This window comes from Cetorhinus maximus, chromosome 1, assembly GCF_964194155.1.
Source record: "Cetorhinus maximus chromosome 1, sCetMax3.hap1.1, whole genome shotgun sequence".
Taxonomy (NCBI): domain Eukaryota; kingdom Metazoa; phylum Chordata; class Chondrichthyes; order Lamniformes; family Cetorhinidae; genus Cetorhinus; species Cetorhinus maximus.
In genome coordinates this window covers 38394533-38416089 of record NC_135879.1, presented here as the reverse complement: position 1 = coordinate 38416089, position 21557 = coordinate 38394533, and the positions used below count along the sequence as shown (strand labels likewise).

Sequence of the window (21557 nt, the reverse complement as noted above, 5' to 3'; positions counted from 1 at the left end):
ATGTAAGTGTCCACTTTCCACCATAGGGTGTTATGTTCTCAACTCTGCAATATACTCTGGAAGATGTGGACTCCTCCAGGAACATTGCAGTCGGGTCCTAACAGCAGAAGCCAGTGCAATCAGGTTTTGCTGCCTTGCATGTTTCATTACTTGATTAGTAAATAATTGTTTCCTTTTCCACATTAAATTCTTTCTCACTTTTGACACTTTCATGTGACCTTGCTCTCCAGGTAACTTCTGTAGTTATGACACAGATCTGGAAGTTGGTTTCATGAGTTCAAGGTGACAAGTTGGAGTACTGTAAAACAGTGGAGTAAAGGTTGCATGTTAGTGCAAGAGGACTGGGCACAAAGGAGCAGGAGGAATAAGAGATCTCCAGGTGAAGCTCTGAGCTATGAGAGTGTCCATTGCATCTTGGGCTGCTAGATGCTCTTCTTACTGTGCACCATGCCTTCCATCTTGCTCCTCGCCATCCTTTTCCTCATCAGATAATGAGTACTGCAGGCCTTCTTCATCCTGCATTTCCAATCCTCTTTGTTAAACAATATTAAGCTAGACACAGAATTCCACAATTAGTCCTGCAAACTCAGGCTCATGTGTACTATGGGGAGCTTCCAGATCTGTCAAAGCATCTGAAGCTAAACTTCAGCATTCCAATGGGGTGCTCCATGAAGTCCCTTGGGTTTACGTGCCTGCTGTTGTACTACTCGCTTATAGTTTAAGGTCGTTTTGTGGTTTATAGTTTGTATATTCTATAGTAACGAAGATCGGGAAAGAAGAGCCCTAGAGTAACTGATTTAAAAGGTTTAATTTAAAGGGATAAGTCATGGCAGGAGAGCTCAAAGCCGTGGTGTGCTCCTTGTGCTCCATGTGGGAAGCTGGGAACATTTCCAGTGCCCGGGGCCAGCATGTGTGCAGGAAGTGTGTCCAGCTGCAGCTCCTGGAAGCTCGGGTTTCAGAGCTGGAACGGCGGCTAGGGACACTGAGAGCATCGTGGATAGCACATTTAGAGGGGTGGTCACACCGCAGATGAAGGGACTTGAGGAAGGAAGGGAATGGGTGACCACAAAGCAGTCCAAGAGAAACAGGCAGGTAGTTCAGGAGTCCCCTGGGGTCCTGCTCACAAATCGATATTCCATTTTGGAGGCTGATGAGGGCGCTGGTTCCTCCAGGGAGTGCAGACAGAGCCAAGCTTCTGACACCACAAGCAGCCTGTCTGTACAGGAGGGGAGGAAGGGAGGAAGATAAATAGTAATAGGGGATTCTATAGTAAGGGGAACAGATAGGCGGTACTGTGGCCGTCAACGTGACTCCTGGATGGTATGTTGCCTCTCTGGTGCCAGGGTCCGGGATGTCACTGAACGGCTGCAGGGCATCCTGAAGGGGGAGGGTGATAAGGCAGAGGTCATGGTACATGTTGCTACTAATGACATAGGTAGAAAGAGGGATGAGGTCTTGCATCAAGAATTCAGGTAGTTAGGCAGTAGACTAAAAAGCAAGACCTTTTGGGTTGTAATCTCTGGATTACTCCCATGTGCCACATGCTAGCGAGCTCAGAAATAGGAGAATAGTGCAGATGAATATGTGGCTTAAGAGCTGGTCAGAGGGAGGTCATGCCTAACAAATTTGATTGAATTTTTTGAGGAGGTGACCAGGTGTGTAGATGAGGGTAGTGCAGTTAATGTAGTTTATATGGATTTCAGTAAAGCTTTTGACAAGGTCCCACATGGGAGACTTATAAAGAAGGCAAATGCACATGGGATACAGGGTAATTTGATAAGATGGATTCAAAATTGGATTAGTTGTAGGAGACAGAGGGTGATGACAGAAGGATGCTTTAGTGACTGGAAGCCAGTGTCCAGTGGCGTACCACAGGGATCTGTGCTGGGTCCCCTAATATTTGTCATTTATATAAACAACATAGATGACGATGTGGGGAGTAGGATTAGTAAGTTTGCGTACGACACAAAGATTGGCCGGGTGGTTAATAGTGAGATTGAGTGTCTTGGGCTACAGGAAGATATAGACGGGATGGTCAAATGGGCAGTTAAGTGGCAGATGGAATTTAAACCTGAAAAGTGTGAGGTGATACACTTTGGAAGGCGTAATTTGACAAGGAAGTATTCAATGAACGGCATGACACTAGGCAGTTCTGAGGAACAAAGGGACCTTGGCACGTATGTCCATAGATCTCTGAAGGCGGAGGGGCATGTTAGTGGGGTGGTGAAAAAGGCTTATGGGATACTTGCCTTTATCAATCGAGGCATAGATTACAAAAGTAGGGAGGTCATGTTGGAGTTGTATAGAACCTAGGTGAGGCCACAGCTGGAGTACTGTGTTCAGTCCTGGAGGCCACATTATAGGAAGGATGTGATTACACTGGAGGGGGTGCAGAGGAGATTCACCAGGATGTTGCCTGGGATGAAACATTTAAGTTATGAAGAGAGGTTGAATAGACTTGGGTTGTTTTCATTGGAGCAGAGAAGACTGAGGGGCGACCTGATCGAGGTGCACAAGATTATGAGGGGCATGGACAGGGTGGATAGGGAACAGCTGTTCCCCTTAGTTGAAGGGTCAGTCACGAGGGGACATAAGTTCAAGGTGAGGGATAGGAGGTTTAAGGGGGATGTGAGGAAAAGCTTTTTTACCCAGAGGGTGGTGACGGTCTGGAATGCACTGCCTGGCATGGTGGTGGAGGCGGGTTGCCTCACATCCTTTAAAAAGTATCTGGATGAGCACTTGGCACGTCATAACATTCAAGGCTACGGGCCAAGTGCTGGTAAATGGGGTTAGGTAGGTAGGTCAGGTGTTTCTCACGTGTCGGTGCAGACTCGATGGGCCGAAGGGCCTCTTCTGCACTGTGTGATTCTGTGATTCCAAGTCTCATGAGGGTGGACATATGTATGAGAGATCCAGGAACCCCCACTGTGTATCAGATGGATACCAACTGATTAAGGGTCAGTTGATAATTGTGAGGAGACTCACTTTCCCCTTCCACCTGCAGCAGGAAAGGGCCCACAACATCAGGGAAAGGGTGAAGATGGATGGAGGTGAGCCAGATGTATGCAGCCTGACATCTGTTGAGAAGGAGGCTCTCCACCTGGCTGGAAAGCAGGGAGGCTGGGCTATAGCGGCGGGCAAGATTGGACTGTAGAGTGAAGACAGTGAGGAGGTCTCGAGCTTGGTATCCACTTCTGGGCAGAAAGGTAATTCATAGGAAGCTTGGAAGTGAAGAGGGATTGCCAGGCCTTTGCCCTAATTGTTTGTGTCCTCCAATGCAGGTTTTTGTGTACTGGAGGGATGGGCTGCTGCCTTAACAGTGGCCCTCTGGTCCACTTCTGAGGAGGAGGGCATCAAAATCAGAGGATGCAGCACCATATCTTTCCCTGACATGCTACATCAGTACAGATACATTCACCTCAGTGGGTATGTGTTCACGAATTGGTTCGAGGTCACAAGCTGGTGAGCACCTCATAGACACGCAGGAGTAGATGATGGAGGATGAGACAGCCAAGGGACCTGACAGTTGGAGGACTGTTGGAGGCCAGGCCCATGCTGATGACGGGCCTCTGGTGTTGGCCACTCAGGACTTAATGGAGTTGCAGGAACATCTAGTTCTACTGCCAGAGGTTACGCATAGCCTTGAGATCCTTGAGTGATCCTTGAGAGCTTCCATCAGCGGTGCTTGCATCAAAACCTGGGGATCAAATGGGACAACCGCTGGACTAACGCAACATCATCCATGAAGCTGTGTCTACCAGCAATGAAGCCTTGCTCTGTGGAACCAACTCAGATGGACAGGCATTTGCGTCCGGGTGCCCAAAAACCACCTCCATGACAGGTTCTCTTCTCACAGCTCTCCGTTGGCCAATGCTCAAAGGGCAACCATTGGAAAAGGTATAAGAATACGTCCAAGGTTGCCCTGAAGCACGAAGTCATTAACACCATTGACTGGGAGGAGAATGCCGCTGATGGCTCAGCATAGAACACCTGGTCCATCAAGGCGTAAGCTACTTCAAGGCTCAGCTACTTGACAGCGAGGCGGAACAGGTGCGGCAGAGAAAGGAGAAGGAAGCCAACCCGGGGCTGAGATTTCCACTCCCCTACGCAACAATGTACCCCCACTGTGGAAAAACATGTAGATCCAGAATTGGGCTCCTCAGTCATCTGAAGTCTCACCAAGCCTGACGGACGTCATTCTCAATTCTGAGGGACCGCTGCCACCGACGATGCATAGCCATAGAGAGATGATGGAGGAGTCCGTCCAGGTCATGAGTGCAACCTTGTCTCAGGTGTTGAGCACATGGCTTCCTCCATGGAGAGCCTGGTGAACCTCATGGAGAACCAGATCCAGCAGACCATTCAGTGGCTGTCGGAAATGCACGCAGACCTGCATGCCATCACTCTGGTGATGAGTTCTTGGCAGCAGTGGCTGGGCAAGAGGGGGACAAGGTGCCTGGTCTCCCTTCCGAATGCCCTTCCATCTCCAGCAGGCAGGGAGGTGCCAATGCGCATCAAGAGGGAGTACAGCGGTGGAGCACAAACTCTCCAGCCCTCTTAAATAGGGCATTGGCAAACTGCATAATGTAGTAGTGTCTGGGCTAGCCCGCACATGCCGCTGTGGAGCATTGGAAAGAGCTGGGCTTCAGCTCCACTTTCCTGTCCGCTCCCCATATCCCTTGATTCTCTGAAAGATCTATCTCAGTCTTAAATAGACTGGATAGAGCATCCACAACACTCTGGGGTAAAAATTCCAAAGATTCACAGCCCTTTCAGTGAAGAAATTTCTCCTCATCTCAGTCCTAAATGATTAGCCCCTTATCCTGTGACTGTGCCCCACGTTCCAGATTCCTCAGCCAGCAGAAACAACCCCTCAGGCCCAGATCTTCCGGCTTTCTTATTGTCTGAGACTGGACGTTTGATTCAAGATATTCAGCAAGACCCCAGAGAAAACTGATGTGCTGACCTGTATGGGAATTGCTTGGCTAGTTTTAACTGCAATTGATGGGCAATTCGTCCGTTCTCTGGGCTAGAGTCAGAGACTTTGAACGATTCCATTGGACTTACTTGAATAGTTACCCAGGAAATGTTAGACAGAAAAATCCTAGTCTAACTCCTGGCTAACTACAGAACTGAATTCCCAGTCAATCACACAGACCCCCCCCACCTTAATTCCCCCCTCAACCCCCAACTAAGCCCCAAACCCCCCGACTAACTCTTGAGCTCCCCTACAATCCTGACCCAACTACCCTCTCTGACCACCTGACTACCCCTCTGACCCCTACCAGCCTGACCTGACTACCCCTCCTGAACTGACCACTCCCGATCCACTTACCACCTCACCCACATGCTATCCTACCCACCTACCACCCTACATACCTGCTACCCTATCCACCCACCACCTCACCCACCTGCCACCTTAGCCATCTACCACTTCATTCACCTGCACCTTTTGCTGCTGCTGCACTGACATTGCTGGCTCTGGTGCCTGGTCCACCCTCCCACTGCCCACTACTCCGGGGTGCAGGTGGGCTGGGTGGATGAGTCTCATGTCTCGTTCACTCCGTCTTTACTGACTGCTGTTCTTGGAGGGAATATCCTGTAGTGGTCCTCAGGCCTGGCCATTCCCCAAAGGTTTGCAGTTCTGGCTTCTGGTCCTCTGAGCTGCCCCTCAGCTTTGTGAGTTTGCCGGCCTCCTCTCCTCTTTCGGCAGCAGATTCCATCCAATAGAAGGATGCTCCGCAATGGCTGACCTTCGCCTCTGAGTTTGAGGCCTTGCCTGGACACCACAACTTTTGTAAGGTCGGGGATCTGACCCCCACACACCACGAGTTTAATTCAGAAAGTAATATTTAATTCCAATCAGAGGCATGCAAATGCAGCATAATTACCTCTTTAACAATTGTCTTCTCGTTTTTTACATGTGGCATCTCCCCCTCGCTGCCTCCCCGCTGCTGGCATAATTCTGCCCAAAGATCCTGGCAGTGGATGCCCGAAATGACGACTCCCACCCGATTCCACAGCTCCCTCCCTTGCTCCCTGCCCCATTGTGCAGACATGAAAAAGCCAAAAATTTCAACTACCCACAAATAAGCTAGTAAGAAGAGGTAGAGAAAGAGGAATATGGAATGGGGTTTTTATAGTGTGCACAGGGCTTCTTTCTTACTCAATTTGAAAGAAGTCCAACAAGGGTGCAATCAATAATGGATGTTGTAATGGAAAATGAACCAGAACAGATAAGAAAAGTGTCGGTGAGCATCGAGGTAATGTTGAAAACAATATAGATTTTAAGATAATTATTGAGTAAGACATATTAAGACAATATTAACGTAACAGATCGAAAAAAGCTAATATTGAGGAGATGGGAATGGAACGAGAGAGGATACACAGGAAAAAAATATTGACAAACCAAGAGGTTAGAAACACAATGGGAATATTTAAAAATGTGATCAATAGAATTCCAGAGAAATAAATTCTGTCTAAAGCAAAAACAAACTAGCCAATAATGAAACAGCATGGATTAATTCCTTTTTTAAATTAATTTATGGGATATGGGTGAAACTGGCAAGGCCAGCATTTATTGTCCATCCCTCATGTCCCTTGAGAAGGTGGTGGAGACTTTTCCTGACTCCCACTGACTTCAATTTTACTAGAGTTTCTTGATGCCATAATTGATCAACCGCTGCCTGCAATCATTCCAACCTCACCTCTGGAATTCAACTCTTTTTTCCATGTTTGGATCAAGGCTATAATGATGTCTAGAGCCAGGTGGCCCTGATGGAACCTAAACTGAGCATCAGTGAGCAGGTTATTGGTAATTGTTGCCTGATGGCACTGTCAATGACACCTTCTATCACTTTGCTGATGATTGAGAGGAGGCTGATGAACTATAACATGCTGGATTGAATTTTTCCCGCTTATTTTGAAGAGGACGTATCTGGGCAACTCTCCACTTTGTTCGTTAGAGCGAAATTACAGCTGTACTGGAACAACTTGGCTAGAGGAGCAGCTAGATCTGGAGCACAAGCCTTTAGCACTACTGCCAGGAACTTGTCACAGCCCAAGGCGCACTCAGCCACTTCTTGATATCACGTGGAGTGAATCAAATTGGCTGAAGGCTGGCATCTGATGGTAGTGACCTCAGGAGGAGGCTGAGGTGGATCATCCACTCAGCACTTTTGGCTGAAGATGATTGCAAACGTTTCAGAGGTAAAGAAGAAAATAAATAGAGAGGTAAGGGCAACATCGAAACAAAATAAAGTCAGAATAAACTAAGTACAGAGAAAATAAAGCAGAGAATGACAAAAGGGAATATGAAGAGCTTAGGAAAGAAATAAATACAATTAGTAAGCCAAAGAGGAATGAAATTATCAAGGAATATAAAAAATATATTCTACAGACGCATAAATAAAAAAACGAAATCATGTTAAGGATAGGGATATTAAGGGATGTACAAAATAAACTTGTAGGTAATGACATTGAAATGGTAGAAATAATTAATAATTACATTGCCTCAATATTTACTAGGGAAACAAATAGGCTGGACATGACATTAGAAGAAAAGATCAAAAAAGATATCAAGACATTTTATAACAAAAGGAGGCAGATAATTGATAAATTAGTCAAACTTAGAAGGGATAAAACCCTGGTCTAGATGGATTGCACACATGTATATTAGAAGAAGGGAAAATAGAAGAGGTACAATCAATTAAATTGAAAAAAAATCATGATTAAAGGAAATAGTCCCCGAGGACCGATGGATAGCTAATGTTATTTCTATATTTAAAAAGGAAGATAGAAAAACTCCAGGGAACTACAGTTCAGCCATTCAGCTGCTCATGCCTGCTCCTCCAATCAATTTGAACATGGTTAATCCATATAGCTACATCTACTCATTTTGTTTCTGTAACCCTTTATACACTTGGGTAAGAAAAATTTGAAACTTTGAAATTTTCATTTAACCTAACCTAAACAACGTTTTGGGTGAGAGGTTCTACCCCCTTGCTCTGGACTCCCCATCAGAGAAAATAGTTTCTCTTTATACATAGAGAATATGGGAGAGATTTCAAGCAGCCCACAAGAGAGGGAAACGTGGCATGTGGGCTGACTTAATTAGGCGGGATGCAAAATTTCAAATTCCCGACGGTGAGTTAAGATGTAGCGATAAAGTCAGCGCATGTTTACCGCATGTTGAAAATTATGCCGGCCTGAGATGGCTTTGTACTTGTAATGTATTTGCATGCCATGAATACTCATTAACACGGAACAATTTTCAATAAAGTACTACCCCCGGGATAAAGTCAGCGGTGCAGAAGAATCTCGTGGCACCCAGTTCACAGCTGTTTAAAGGTGGCGTGCACCAGCCAGCTTTGTGGAGTTGCGACTAAGGTAAGCAGGTTTTCATGTTCAACTCTGTGGCACAAGGTGGTAGATGTTGAATAGTTGATGGTTAGGTGCTGGGTGGTGCAGTGGAGGGAAGGGAGGATGGACAGAGGATAATGTTCAGGTCAAGAAGGTGCGAGGAAAGACCCAATCATCCTGGGTGTCGTGGTCCTGTAAGGGGATGAAGGTGGGCAGGTCAAGCAGAAACCAAGAGATGGAGGAAGGGTTTAAAGGCCATTGTTGGTGCTATCAATGGTGGGATCCTGAATGTCGAATTGAGGATGCTGTGTGGCGGAGGAAACAGTCACAGTCAAAGGGGGAAGTTGTTCTTGGTATGGAGGCAGGTCCGGAATCAGGGCCAGGTATTGGAAGATCTCATGGGGTGGGTCAAGGGAGAGAAAAATACATTAAGGAGGATATTGGGAGGGTTCAGGTTCAGATTGGGCATTGGGATGGTCACGGGTGTTGGCACAGAGGGGAGAAATGGCATATGCAGGGAAATGGTAATGGGGGAGATTCAAAGATAACAGAGGGGAGAGGAAAGATTATGTTGGGTAGGTCAAAGGTGATGGGGGTGAGTGTGAGGGTGACAGGGGGAGGGTAGAAGGTATGGGATCGTGTTCCGAGTGTAACACGCACCATTTGGCTCGCTGAAAAGGCACATTTAGTTGCAAGGATCGCAGATTGAAGTGGGACGAGGGTCGTTTTGCATGGATTGAGTTTATGTTGCACCAAATTGGCCAATTAAAGGGACTCCCTAATAATTAGTTAAATGGAAGAGAACAATGGACGAGCATGCTCTCACATGTATGTCTGCCCTCTTCACATCATGCAATTACTGCCATAACCATGGTCTCATTCACCCAAGTTTCCTGCAGCTTTGGGAGCAGGAGGAGAGAAAGAAAAGCTCTTGCTGTCCAACAACAGAGGCTGCAAAGCCAACGGCAGGCAGCACCAGAGGGGCAGGCTGGTCTGGATGCAGACATCCAGGGAAGGCATCGGCCAAGACAGGCAGTGGCATGTCAACGCATTCAGAGGACAAGAACAAACTATCACCAGATGTCAGAAAGGCTATGCCAGAGACATCCAAGGATGCCCTGGGAAATGGTCACTGAGATATGTCGGATTCAAGACGTTCATCAAGATGTCTTGATACAAATGCAACTGGCTGGTCCCTGGGAGTTTTTATGGCCACATGAGTGCAGTCAGCTTGCACTCGAGGAAACAAAGTGAACCCAGTGATGACAGTGAATTCAGCTTTAGTGGAACCCCACACCCTCAAGGTTAAAGTGGTGCTCATTTTCTATGCAGCTGTGGCTTCCAAGACGCGACGGCCAACATATGTGGCATTTCACATGCTGCCACACATAGGTGCATAAGGGAGGTGACTGATGCCCTATTTAGTCATGTCAATTATTTTACTCACTTCACCACTGAAGACAACAGCCAGGCTGCAAAGTCAGCTGAATTCGCTGTCATCACTGGGTTCCTTGAGTGTAAGTTGACTGCACTCATGTGGCCATAAAAGCTCCCAGAGAACCAGCTGCATTTGTAAATCATAAAGGCTTTCACTCCATGAACATACAGCTGGTATATGACCACAGGAGAAGAATAATGTAGACCTGTGTTTCCCAGGGAACTGTCACAAAGCATGTATCTGGTGCAATTCAAGGCTCCCAGAGTTTTTTGAAGTCGCAGTCTAAGTTGATGGATGAACCCTTGGTGACAAGGGCTACCCCCTGTGTACATGGCTGATGGTGACTGTGAGGCATCCCCAGAGTGAGGCAGAGAAGTGCTAATAATCAAGCTCATGTGTCCACTAGAGACATCATCGAGCACACCATTGGTCTTCTTAAAATGTGCTTCCGCTGCCTTCACCAGTCTGGAGGGTCTCCTGCAATACGTACCCCTGCGGGTGTCACAAATAATAGTGGTCTACTATGCACTGCACAACTGAGCACTGCAAAGCAGACAGATGTTGCAAGGGGAAGAGCGTGAGGAAGATCAGCCCTCCTTAGACAAGGAGGATTTGTCAGAGCATGAGGGAGAGCACGTAAATCCAAGTGAGCCTTTCATGAATTTCAGGGCCGTGGAGAGACATGCAAGAGATGCTAGGGACAACCTGATCTGCACAAGATTTGTACAACAATAATGCAACTGCATGACCATTGTTCCATTGCCTGACTTCCATCGCCTTCCTGGGGTGTACACCTAGCTCTGCCATCCTCCCCTGTCGGGTTAACTCTAAATCTGCATCCTCTACCACCTAGAATAGAATGGAGAGCAGAGCTTTGTCACACACTCACTAGTGAGATCTGGAACTAGGAACATCTTAGGGGTACATGGACATCCACATAACAGCTTGCCTTGCCCAATTATTCTGATCAAGCACCATAGTTCAAGTGCTTTGAATGCAACTACACCTGTCTCATTTATAGCTGATTAAGTGGACCAATATCCTCCAGAGTGTACACATAGGGAAGCATTCTGCGTCTGCATTTAAAGCCATGTTTCACAGAATGATCATCGCAGGAGTAACAATTCACATGAACATTCAATAAAGAATGCACGAAGACACAACACATCTCATTCAGGAATAATGTCTGTTTCTCTATCTCCTCTCTAGCCATCATATTGTGAGAAACATGGGGCAGGCCATGACTGTTACATCAGATAATACGACATGCCCCAACAATTCTCAATAACTATGAATGATTAAACAAAAAAATTATATTGTGCATTTTTTATTAATGCAAAACTAAATGGAAAAATCAAATATGCCACCTTAGCGCTCATACTTTTTTCAATTTTCTTTTTCTTCCACTACATCTCAGTGCAAACTCGACATCAGCAACTGAGGTGGAGGCTGTCTGCTCAGTTTCATGCCCCTTTGCCTTGGATGACCATGGCGGGCGTCCTCTGGAGGCGTGGGACATTAAGGGGTCCAGCCTACTGGTGGGGTTCTTCAGCACTGGTGGAAGGGCATCCCTCTTGGCCTCACCAGCTGGAGCTGTTGGGGGTCAATGGTGGAGAGGGTGAGGAAGCAATCGCTAACCCTGGGGGTGCCTGAGACGAAGGTCCTGGGGCAGCTGGCAGGCATTCCTCCTTAATCTGGATGCGTGATGGCACCTCCCTGTCTCCTTGAGGGGAAGGAGCTCCTGGAGGGAGGTCCAAGTGCCTTGTTGCCCACCCACTTATCCACTGCTGCACTGACTCCATGGCTAGAGTGATGGAATGCTTGACCTGGCTCTCCAGGGCAGTCGCCATTGTCTCCATGGATGAAGACACGCACTCAAATCCTGGGACATGCAAGAACTCATGGCTAGCATGGATTCCTTCATATCCCGTGCAAAGCTGTGCATAACCCCTGGCATCTCCACCATATTTTCCCCTAGCCTCTAAAGCATGTCCAGTGGGCTTCTTGTGGTCACGAACCGAGGCCTGTCATCAGCATGGGCTCAGCGAGAGCCTGATCTCTAGAAGTCCTCCGATCCTCTGTGGATGCGGCTGTCACATCCTCCCTCACCTGCTGGGGTATGTCTGCATTGTGCTCGCCAGGTTGTGCTCCCAAATCTTCATGCGAACCCTCCGTGGATCACGTGTGTGTAACTGTGCTGGCTGAGGTAGATGGTGAGGCAAATGACGATGTATCCTCTGGGGCAGTGACTGCTTCATCCCCAGAGGTGCCGTCTTCTGACTCCTATCTTGGCTGCAGCCTGGTCCTTGGATGGTGATGAATGGAGTGGAAAACAAAAAGAATTGCTTTCAGAATCATCACAGTTTAAGTGCTTCACATTTCATTACAACCATCCTATGTGCTCATTTGCCACCAGCAGGTTGGTTTGCCTCTTCCACCTTACTCCTGGTTGGTCCAGCCTCGCCATCTGCTACCGATTGCATTCCCTCCTCGTCAGTGATCTCCATTGCTTCTTCCTTGGCAGCTGTGAGGAGTCTCAGGTCTGGAATACCTCCTCTTGTGTGTTTCCTCTCCCTGACATTGTGGGTCTGCTTGTCCTGCATGACAAAGTGCAGAGTTGGTGACATGTCAAGTGACACTTACCCCGCCTTGTCTGTATCCATCCCCACCACACATACATACGGCTGGGTCATTCAAATGTTGCATCTAAGTGCAGACAAAAGACAAACTTCCAGACATTTTGGCCTCAATTGCCATGTGGTACTAAGGCTAATCACACATGCACTCTTCTAGCATTGCTGCCCACTCGCACATCTACACTACTGAGGACCATGCGAGAGGCTCCTGTTGAAGATGCGAAACTGGCACTTATCCTTGCGGATCAGAGCAGGTTGTTACTCCATTTTCTGCACTGGACCCAGGTTCGGCAGGTGATCCCATGGTTGCAACCTCCATCCAGGCTGCCTTGGTATCTTCAGGAAAGAGCACCTCCCGCTTTTCCCTGACGGCCTGGAGGAGAATGCGCAGAGAGGCATTGCTGAAACTTGGGGATAGTCTGCTGAGAGATTCAGACATTTCTGCGAAGATTATGCTATTTTCAGCCAGTGGTGGAACATGCGGGTTGTGATGCACAGCCTCCCTGTTTGAACAGGAGTCTCTTTAATTGGCCACCCATAGATGCTGCATTGCCAGCTGATGGCAGGTTTCACCAATGAAAAGTATCCCCTGGAGCTAAATTGCATGTTTTGCATGCATGCTGCTGGCACTTAGAATTGTAATTATAATCACGTGGAAAAAGGCAAAAAGAGAGAAAGTGGAAGTGGTGCACAGTTCTGGTTACAACGTTGGGAATGACATACTTTTGACATTATCTTGGCCTATTCTTCCACCTGTGGGAAAATCCAAAACTAGGGGCCATAAATATAAAACAGTCACTAACATACAATAAAATAGCAATTCCAAGCTGTGGTATGCATGGTATGAGATGTAATTATCAAATGAGATCAAATTATCAAATGGCAGATTCTATTGCATGTCACCTCTTGTGCTCTCATGCACTCTCTTGGCTCCCTCAGCTGGTTATCTCTTGCGTACTTCCTCTGCTCTCTCGTGTGCACTCTGTCCATTGCTTTCTCTTCATTTGTAATGTACAATTTCTCTGTAAAATGAAACCTCTCTTGCAATCCCACAATAGGCCTCTGAAGTTTTGAGATTTTCCAAAAATGCAAATAAGATTTAATTGACATAATCTTTCTGATCTCTGATGCGTGCCGTTCAAATTCAGCCGATGGCCTGTCTACTCCTTTGCGTGAGTTAAGGAACAACAGTCTGGGACTCCTGGCTACTTTGTTCAGACTGGGATTTCAGCTCCTCTTGGGCTGCTTTTTGAAGTAACCCAGTCGCAATAGAAGCTACCTGCTCTTAAACTCAGTAAGTGTTGGTTGCCTCATGTGGACCACGTGTATAACTCTAGACACTGAGAACTAATGAGTTATTACTGCCTGCATCCAATAGCAGGCCCTGATAGGGACTGGGGAGCAGTGGGTGTTTGGTGAACCCCAGGCAGTTGGTATTTGTTTGCTGAGTGGGGGCTAGGTGCAGGGCTGGCTGAATTGTCCCAGATTTGCACTAAGTACGGTAGTGGGCAGGAAAAAGAGCATTTTACCTGCCAGCTACAATGATGGCTTTTCAAGCCGTATTGTCTCAATCCTGCTTCATTAATCATGCCTCCCCGGGAAACACACCGTTTGGGTGGCAGGAGGGGGGCACTCATTCGCCCGCCACACTATCAGCTCATGCCATTTTAAAGGGCAGCCGCGCGCACACTTGTCAGTGCTTCCAGCCCAGGACTGCTGCATAGAAGACATGGCCCCGAAAGGCAAGAAGACTGCAGTACCTCGATTCAATGACGCGTACCCTTAAGCGCCTTTTGGACACCATAGAGGGCCGCCCGCGCTCTGGGCAAAGACCAGCAAGCAAGGTCACCAATCCAGCATGGAAGGCGGTGGCTGCAGCGGTCAGAACTAATGCCCTGCAAAAGGAGACAGCCACCCAGTGTCGAAAGAGGATGAATAGTCTCATCTGTTCTGCAAGGGTAAGTCACTCTTCTCATCACTCGCAACTTAGACACTCACAAACCCATCACACATCCACAGGGATCTCACACCTCAAGGGACAACACCACTAACTCTCGCGCACACTCTCACATCTTCATCAGGCTTATATCCTCTCGAGCTCCTGTCCTCATCGCGTCCATGGCTCCACTCACTACACAAACATTTCAAGCAGTGCCATGTGTCCTGCTCACACTCCCTCTATCTGTTTTCATACAGGAGAAGCTAGCTCAAAGTAGCAGGGAGAAGTCCCAGACCGGAGGTGGAGTGGCCCACGTTAGGCATTTTGTCACTTTATAATCTGAAAGTATATTCACTTTCACTGAATAATGTGTAATGGTGTCTTTCAGCTACATTTACATTCGCGAGTCATCCCCCTGCATCACCCCACCTCACCAGCAGCTCAGCTGCATGCAGCCAGCCCACGAGTGATTTTGGAGGGAAAAGTGTGTGTTTGGCAGGGCCTTCCAGAGCCTCGTGCAAGCATGCTCCCACGCATGTGGATCCTTCCCCCATCACACTCATCTTAATGTCCTGAGCATTTTCAATGCTGCCTGCTGGGCTTTGCTTTCAGTTGTCCATCCGTGCTGACCTGCATCTCTGCCCACCCACTGATCACACTCCCATGCAGCACTTGTTCTAGTCTACCACGAGTCTTGTTTCACTTTTGGATTTGCAAGCATGATGCGTCTAACATTTTGCTTCAGGTCACCTGTCCTTTCCCCTCTCCCAGTCACCCATGTTCTTTCCCCCATCACTGTCGACGCCCTGGCATAATCTTCCACCTCCCCACCGTCACCTACCAGCCACAACCCTTTTCTTTTGGGGATGCCCAGGTGACAGTGCACGTTCCCTTCCTTCCTGAAACCCCCATCCCCATCCAAATAACCTCCCTTACCTCCTCCTTCCCACTCCCAGGGTCTGTGTTTGCCTCTGAGTCCCCATCAACCACCCTTGCTGTCCCTTCTACCGATGCCATTGCACCCTCACCCTCCCACCCTACCGCCTCACTCTGCCCTCTTTCATTCTCCCCATTCCATCCTACCATGCCCAGCCTCAGTTTGCTCCCCAGAAGGCAATCATTGACTCCAAAGACCCTTCCTTTCCACGTTCAACTGGATAACCCCCGCTCAGGACTCCTTCCACCCTTGGAACTCCTTCTCCCCTTGGAACTCCTCCCCCACTTGGAACTCCTTCCCCCGCCCCCGGACTCCTCCCCTCCCCGGACTCCTCCCCACCCCTGGACTCCTTCCACCTTAGTCCTTCCCCCTTCCAGCCTTACTCCTTACCCCACCCTTAATTCTCCCTCCCCTTACTGCTTCTTCCGGCTTTACTCCTTCCCCCTTCCCGACTCCTTGCTCCACCCTTACTTCTTCCTCCACCCTTACTCCTTCCCCCATCCTTACTCCTTTCCCTCTCTGGACTCCTTGCCCTCTCCTTCCTCCCCCATTACACCTGCCTCCCAGTTGCTGTACTCTCCCCCATTACCCCCTCCTCCCCCCTACTCCCTGCCCCAAACATCACCCCCCGACACCTTTGCTTCTCTCCACCAAACCTCAACACCCCCAACACCTTCGTTCCCCCCTCCCAAACTCACTTCCCCATCAACATACCTTCTCCCCCAATCGAACACAGACCTCACTCTCCCACCACCCCCCCTCCGACATCTTCGCCTCCCACTCACAGCTGGACCTTCCTCTCCAGCCCTTTGATGATCATCCGTTGTAGATCATGGCACATGACACTGTATTCCCAAAGCAGACCCTCAACGGTGACTTTCCACCTTCCGTGAGCTTCTTTGCGGCGGAGCCATGTCCATGAGAATTCACTAAGCATGCGATGAACATTCCTCCAGGGTCCCGTTGCTGTTGGGCTCCAGCATCTTCTGTTCCTCGGATGTTTGTGATGTGAGCAAGATCCTGACCGTAATTCCCGACTTCTGCACATCACACTTGTCAAGACATGTTGTGCACCGGCATGTTTTCCAGCCGACGTGGGTAGTAAATTTGACATGGAGTGATGATTCTGGCAAGCTGGGTTTATAATGATATGCAGATGTATTACAATGAAGTTCCCAAAACGTGCCCACCATTGATGGGCGGAGGGATTGATTGCAAACCAGTTTCATGACTGCGTGAAACCGATTTTTGGCCTTCTTGCCATATTGTCCGCTCACCTCACCAAACACGTCTGCCGCCAATGGGCATGGAAAATTCCACCCTGGGACACTAGATTATTTTTGGGGGCCTGGGGATTTTTTCAGTTCTATATGTTGCATTATAACTATATCTTCCGGGCAATAAAAATTAAAAATGGACAGATGGCTAAAGACAGGTAGTGTTAAAAAAACACAAATTCACAAATACAAAGTATTAGTGCTGAGAAACAAAGTAACGACATCTGTCTTGCTCGTACCAATGCACTTGCTTAATCACCAGTGAGACAACAGCTATTGATTCAACATGTGAATCTCAGCCTGTGAAGCAAAACATTGATACCTTGCACAAAACAGGATCTACTTGGACTGAAGCTGCTGAATACTCCAGTTGCAGTGTGTGTCATGTGGTGAAGTCCTATCAAATAACAGCCTAAAACTAGTGCTTCTACACAGACTCATGGAAACAAAACATGAAGAACATAAGCGCAAACTGCCAGAATTTTTCAAGTTGACACAACCACAGCTAATGGCAAGCAAGACAGTTTTGCTTTCTGTTGTTGCTGATGATAATGTTAAGGCCCTTGAAGACTCAGCCATTATCAAACAACAGTGCCACATTGAACTAATGACTTGGTCAATAATGTCCTAAATCAATGAGTGAACTGTGTTATTAGCAGTCAGTACTTCAATCTACAGCGGGGCGAATCCACTGATGTGGTAGGCTTAGCTTGCCTTGCGTATGTGAGGTATATTTCCGAAGGTGCAATAATGAAAAACATTTTGTTTTGCCAAACACTGCTAGAACAACAGCTGAGGAGATTCTCTGGTTGATTTGCAACTTCACAAATCAACATGATATCGTCTGGTCAAAGTATTGTCTTCTGCACCAATGGAGCAAAGTCAATGACTGATGGGGACAGTGCAGTACTGACGTTTATCAGAGCAGTTGCTGCCAATACGATGTGGGTATATTGCAGTATACTGTACAGAGAGAAACACTCGCTACCAAAAAGCATGCCTAACATCTTGAAGGAGGCCCTGGACAACGCTGTGAACATGACAAACATTATAAAAGCTCAACCCTTGAATTCCAGAATATCTTCTGCTCGATGCATTGAGATAGGAAGGAAGTACATTTATTGCACCACACAGCAGTTTGATGGCTGTCATATGGCCAGGTCTTAGCACATTTCTTTGAGCGTCACTCTGAGGTCAAGTTATTCCTTATAGACCACCCATTCCTACTCTTCCACTGTTCCCATGATCCATCCTGGCTCTCAAGGCTGGGCTACCTGTCAGATATATTCTATAGCCTGAGTGAGCTACATTTCGAACTTTAAGGGCTAAATGCAACCAACATCAATGTCTAGGATGAAACAGAGTCAATGATAAATGTAATTTTCGGTTCACTTTATGGAGAAAAACACTAAAATTTTCCCAAACTTTCATGAGTTCCTAATAGTGAATAAACTACAGTTGCAGGACCGTGTTAAAGCTTGCATAAAGCAACAGTTCATTGGTAAGGCAATTACGTGGTTCCTTTCCGTCAATAAGCAACGAGAACAGTTGGGTCTGCTAACTTTCCACAATTTTTTTCTGCAGTACCCATGTCACTTGTCAATAAAAGAACAAGAGACTCTGCTGGACATCTCAACGGATGACGGACTCAAGATTGAGTTCCAGTAATAGTTTTGGGTCCAAATCAACATATCTTCAAATTGTTTTAAGAGTCTGCGAGTGCACAGTTGCTTTTAAATGTTTTGCTTGACCTTGCATGTATAGTAACTTAAAGAGGCCAACTTCTGTTCAGCCTGTGCGGAAACTTTTGGATTGCTGTGCAGCCATGCAGCTTAAAGGGAACATTGGTCCAAATGCAAAAAGATTTACACAAATTGTCAGGCAGGGCTGTCAAGGTTTTGATACCATTTGCTGAAACTTACCTGTGTGAAAATGGATTTTTAATCACTCACTGAAATGAAGTCAAAATATTGTCAATGCCTTTGCATAGAAAACAACTTAGGATGCAAACTTTCACCTATCGCTCCAAATATTATGTGCTTATGCTCAAATACATAAAATCATCTATCATATTAATGGTCAATAGTACTATTGAACTATTGTTTAAGTTGTAAATGAAAATGATAAGGTCTCATCCGGCGAGCCACAGCACAGTCGGAGACTGACTACATGGACTCTGCTGTGGAGAAGCAATAAAAGTGGACAGTGGGGGGAAGATCCCTGGCTCGAGAACCCCCCTCCCTTAGCGCAACTCTTGTCCTCTCTGTCCAAAGACGTGTGGCTCTGAGATTGACCTGCTGAGTCATCTAAGGACACATAAATCACGAAGCCTGGCAGAGCTCATCCCAATATTGAGGGACCAACGATGCAATATATGTGTATTATGATTTGTACATTTTGTATATTGCTTGGGCATCAAGTGGTTTAAAATACTAAACCTGTAAGTTGGTAGGGATACATAGACAGCTGGTAGATCTGGAAGGGGATATGACAGAATTAAAGTTTGGGAATCTCTGCAATAAGGAATTCAGGAGAAGCTTCATTACCCAGAGAGTGGTTAGAGTGTGGAACTTGCCACCACAAGGAGTAGTTTAGGTGAACGGCACAGATGCATTTAAGAGGAAGCTAGATACGTGCATAAAGGATACACTGCTGGGGTGAGATGAAGTAGATTGGGAGGAGGCTTATGTGGAGAATAAACACTGACATAGCCCAACTGGGCAAAATGGCCAATTTCTACTTAATCATTGAGTATTATCCTATTGTTATCAAGATTAAAAGTTATCTGCCATTCCTTGATCCATCCATTTAGTTTGTCCAAATATCTTTCAATACAAAATATGAATATAAAATGGTGAGAAAAGGCCATTTGGCCCTTAGGCTGCCACCCTATCCATTAACTGGTGTCACCTCATGAATCAACTTCCCAACTGTTAGTGATATTTACTCCCAGGATGGGAGAAAATACCTGTATTACAATATATATGTCGCTTGTGGTATATGTAACACAAATATATATGCTGTTTCCATGAACAACAGAAGCAGACTCTTGAGGGACAGAGGGTTTTGCCTTCTTCTGGGATCTCTCCAGTTACTCATCTATTCTACTGATCTCCTGTATATTTATCACCTGGGACAATAGGAATGCAACCTGTGGAATGCACCATAGATTTGCTGTGTTGCAACCTTTTCCCTACCTCAATTCCCTTTGTACATGGTTCTCACTGGGATTACGGGAACAGAGAATTCACCCTTTCTTCAAAAACTGCTCTATTGCATCTAATCACCTTAGTTAAAAATAAATGACAAACTTTCACTAATGAGGCTGGGATGATACATAAAAACATCAACTGATATCTTTTCATACCTTATACCTCAACAAAAATAAACCAGTTACTTATGATTAGGTTTTTCACAAAAAAAAATGTGCATGACCTTTGGAAGTACTCCAACGTACAGCTGTTAATTTGTACCCTAAGTCTCATGTCCAGAGAATGTAGGCTGCCAGTGTGAGGTGCTCAGATTGTGGACTGAAGCATAGCAAATGCTGTATGTATAAAGTCATGATAAATAGATTTCCCTCATTCTTGTATTCAATGCTGCGAGAAAATTTCATGCAGGTTTGTACAGGTTTGTATCACAAACTGCGAGATTATTTGTAGGTTAAGCAGAAGGTAAAATACAACTTTGTTTATTCTCCATTGAAGTAAGTGCATCACAGTGCATGGACATCAATTAACTGACCAGTATATGAATAGGTGACTTATTAGATGTTTTGCCAACAACAATCAAACAAATGTTGTCAGTGACAGGCTTTTTCTTGGAACATGGACATGCTTACCTGACAGGAATATCAATGGTTCATTAACATTCAACTTACCTTATTTTTATCTTGCACAACCAGAATTTTACCAGTAGTTTCATCGAGTACTGCACCTGTAAGATGGACAAGAAAGAAAGATTGAACGGGTGCCCAGCCTGCAGTATAGATTTGTAGATCTCAGGAAATTAGCAGAAAACAAAATCCTTGAAAACCACAAAATTACAAAAAGTAAAATGAGTGTCCTTTTTATAAGTTAATATCACTTAAAGGACTGTTACATTTCTGAATTTTTCTTACTCACAATGTTTGTGTTTATCCTAAAATTATTTCTGTTTAATTTGTAAGATTCACCCCTTAGAGAAATTTGAACAGAATCTGCTCCAGAGGTTAAATGAAAGATGTGTCAACATTAAAAGCTGAAAAACAAAATCCTTTAATAGTCAAAGGGAAATGCTATATTGCTGAAAAAAAGACTCATGCTGTCAAAGCTTTTCATCTTGTACTCATCAGGACAGATGCAAGAATGCCAAATTTCAATGGGAGCAACAATTTATATTACATGAGAAAAGGGTGCTGATTGGTTGCCAAGTCAATTCTCATTGGTTGAAGCGTTGACATGGAGAATGTACCCAGGAAACTACTGTCCCATGCTTTTGTTTAATTCAAAAAGGGTGCAATACCTCGACATGTTCTTTCTTGCTTATGAGGACAGGTCCCAGCGTATGAATATATGTAGCTTCTAGCAAGGGTAAGTGAGCCACATTGCAAGGCCGACTGATAATCTTAACTTGGCTGTTAGTGTAATTCTTAGCACATGGGATTTTTCAGCAAGTGATGTCCAATCGCGGAATCACATTTAACATTAAACATTATGTTCTGAGTTTTGCAAGTATGGGCCAGTCACCTAGTGCGAAGGGAGGTGCTTCTTGATGATCTGCCAATCATTTGGGACGTGGAGCCCATGTATCTGCCATAGCACAGGCACAGCAATTCATAGACCGCATTATTCATTTGTATGGTAGGCAGAACGTCTTTTTGGCTTGACAGCAGCATCCTGTTAGTAGAAAATACCACAGTCCTTTAATTGTAAACTATTTGGCAACAGGAGCCCAGTCATATCCTCATTTGACAACCACGCAAAAGTAA

General features: G+C 46.1%; 1 protein-coding gene across 1 annotated transcript in view; it reads right to left on the bottom strand.

The window, feature by feature from the left end:
* Positions 1-21557, bottom strand: part of nudt6 (nudix (nucleoside diphosphate linked moiety X)-type motif 6) — a 127713-nt gene that overhangs the window by 36559 nt on the left and 69597 nt on the right. The window contains exon 3 of the mRNA XM_078539914.1: positions 20469-20524. Coding sequence (XP_078396040.1) covers positions 20469-20524 — 56 coding nt within the window. The remainder of the gene's footprint in view (positions 1-20468; positions 20525-21557) is intronic.